At 44.7% G+C, this 2,499-nt stretch overlaps 1 protein-coding gene across 1 annotated transcript; it reads left to right on the forward strand.

Annotated features, from left to right (window-relative positions):
• The first annotated feature begins 1,330 nt into the window (after positions 1–1,330).
• On the forward strand, positions 1,331–2,092 carry RNASE2 (ribonuclease A family member 2). The gene is given in 2 exon segments (XM_010601008.3): positions 1,331–1,791; positions 1,794–2,092. Coding segments are annotated over 2 exon segments (429 nt in total). The 5' UTR covers positions 1,331–1,610; the 3' UTR covers positions 2,042–2,092.
• Positions 2,093–2,499: the final 407 nt, after the last annotated feature.

The raw sequence follows: 2,499 nt of genomic DNA on the forward strand, positions 1-2,499 counted from the left end.
TTTATCTTCTTGGGGGCTACTGTAAATGGCATTGGTTTGGTGATTTCCTCTTCGATGTTCTTTTTGTTGGTGTAGAGGAACCCAACTGATTTTTGTATGTTTATCTTATATCCCGATACTCTGCTGAACTCTTCTATTAGTTTCAGTAGGTTTCTGGAGGATTCCTTAGGGTTTTCTGTGTATAAGGTCATGTCATCTGCAAATAGAGATACTTTGACTTCTTCCTTGCCAATCTGGATGCCCTTTATTTCTTTATCTAGCCTAATTGCTCTGGCTAGGAAGAAGTCCTATTCTTGAGGCCATATCTAATGATGTTCCTCAATTACCAATAAAGATTTAAAAACGTAAGCCCATAATTAAGTGAAAGCTACAGGCTGTTCCTCACGCTGCCTGATCAGTATAGTACTGATGGCTAAGCTAACTTTTCATCCATTCTTTCAAGTCATAAAGTGAATTGTAGCATTCTCATGGCCATTCTGGTCCCCATCTATACCAGGTCCATTCCGAGGCCTCTGAGAAGAGAAGCAGGGGATTTCTGCAGAGTGTCCAACCCTTTGCTTTTCCTCTAACATGTTTTATATGCACTAGGGTTTACACTGAACCTTTGAAGAAGCCGTTTCAAAACATGACTCCCAAATTCTGAGGATCTCAGGGATTCATTAACGCCATCCTGTGTTAACATCAGTATTTTTTCTGTGGTGTTATAGGTGGGACTGGAGCTCTCTGCTGCTCCCCTTTCCATAAGTTTAGAAATCCCTGGATGGAAGAGAGGTCTTCCACAATTGGAGATATAAACTCCATAATCATTCTGTGCCCAGTGTACTTTCTTCATCAACAGAGGCCAGATCCAAATAGTAAATCTCTGCCCTACAGTAAGATACTTCACAATTAAATTAGTTATATTAGTAGCAGCAGAGGTGCTGGCTTTGGGTACTGGTTGACCAGCCAAGTCATGAAACAAAGGTGCCTATTACACAAGTAGGAGCTCTGGTGGCACAGTGGTTAAAGCATTCAGCTGCTAACTGAAAGGTCAGCTGTTTGAATCCACCAGCCACTCCAAGGGAGAAAGATGTGGCAGTCTGCTTCCATAATGATTTATAGCCTTGGAAATGCTATGGAGCAGTTCTACTCTGTCTTTAGGGTTGCTATGAGTCTGAATCGACTCAATGGTAGTGATTTTTGTTACACGAGTGGCCCATGTACCTGATCTGTGGGTTTCTTTATCTTCGAGACTCAGAATTCTTGCTGCTTTGCCTGCCCCACCCTCAGGGACTGCACTATATCTAGAGGTCCCAGAGTAGGAAGGGGAATCAGCTGCTCCTGAACCCCAGGACCGCCGACTAGATCTGTTCTCACAGGAGCTTACCCAGGAGACTGGGTAAGAAAAGAAGCCCAAGGGCCAGGGCACGAGGAGTAGTAAATCTGGCAGCAATCAAGGGAGAAGGGAGCAGCAGTTATGGCCCTGGGGAAGGGAAAAAACACAGGATCTGGGAGGAGATGGAACAAAACTGAAGCATGACAACAGAGAGTCCGACTGGGTTAGTTCCAAGGGAGTCTGCCATGATTGGACTGGGAGACAAAAGATATATTACTTCTTCTCTTTCAGGAAAATGGCTCCAAACCTGTACAACTCTCGACTGTGCCTCCTTCTGCGGTTGGGGTTCTTGGGAATGATGAGCACATGCCATGCCCAATCTCATTTAACTAGGGCTCAGTGGTTCAATACCCAGCATGTACGACACACCCAGGTCCAGTGCAAAAATAAAATGCAAAGAAGTAACCAATACAAGAAAATTGCAAAGGCAGAAATGTGTTCCTCCAAACAACCTTTGCTGCGGTAGCTAATGTTTGTCACAGTCCAAATGTCCACTGTAGGAATGGCCGCTGGAGCTGTCATAATAGTACAGCACAGGTGCCTTTAACCTACCGTCACCTCACAAGAGGAAGGTATCCAAGCTGCAGGTATAGCCGAAGACTCAGAAAGATGTTCTACACTATTGCCTGTGACCAACGATCTCCACAGGACTCACCTCAATTTTAAATGGTTCCAGTTTGCTTAGACAGAATCTACTAAATGCCTGTATGAACTCTCTGTGCTACTCCTCAGTGTCCATGTCCCCCAGTACAGCCATGCCCCTGTAACACCACTCAACCTGGACCTCAGCGTCTTTGCCCATCACTCACACGCCCATCATCAATCAGTTGAATTGAGCCGACTCAACTTGTTATCCCTACGGTATACTTCTTTGCTATTCATCTGATATAGTCTATGAGTGTCTGTTTTTGTCCATCTGCTGTCATTTAATCACAGTTTGCTGTAGGCCCACTAATCTGGTATTTCTTGGAAATACAGAGATCTACATAAAGAAATTCCCTGTGTCATAATGCAGCACGGACTTGCCCCTCTCACTTGCCTTAGTCCAAGAGGCTGGGCCTCCCCTGATATTGCCTCTTCCCCTCCCAAGAGGTAAATGGGTCTCAGGAAATTAGGAGAAAACA

Source organism: Loxodonta africana, chromosome 10 (assembly GCF_030014295.1).
Source record: "Loxodonta africana isolate mLoxAfr1 chromosome 10, mLoxAfr1.hap2, whole genome shotgun sequence".
Lineage (NCBI taxonomy): Eukaryota > Metazoa > Chordata > Mammalia > Proboscidea > Elephantidae > Loxodonta > Loxodonta africana.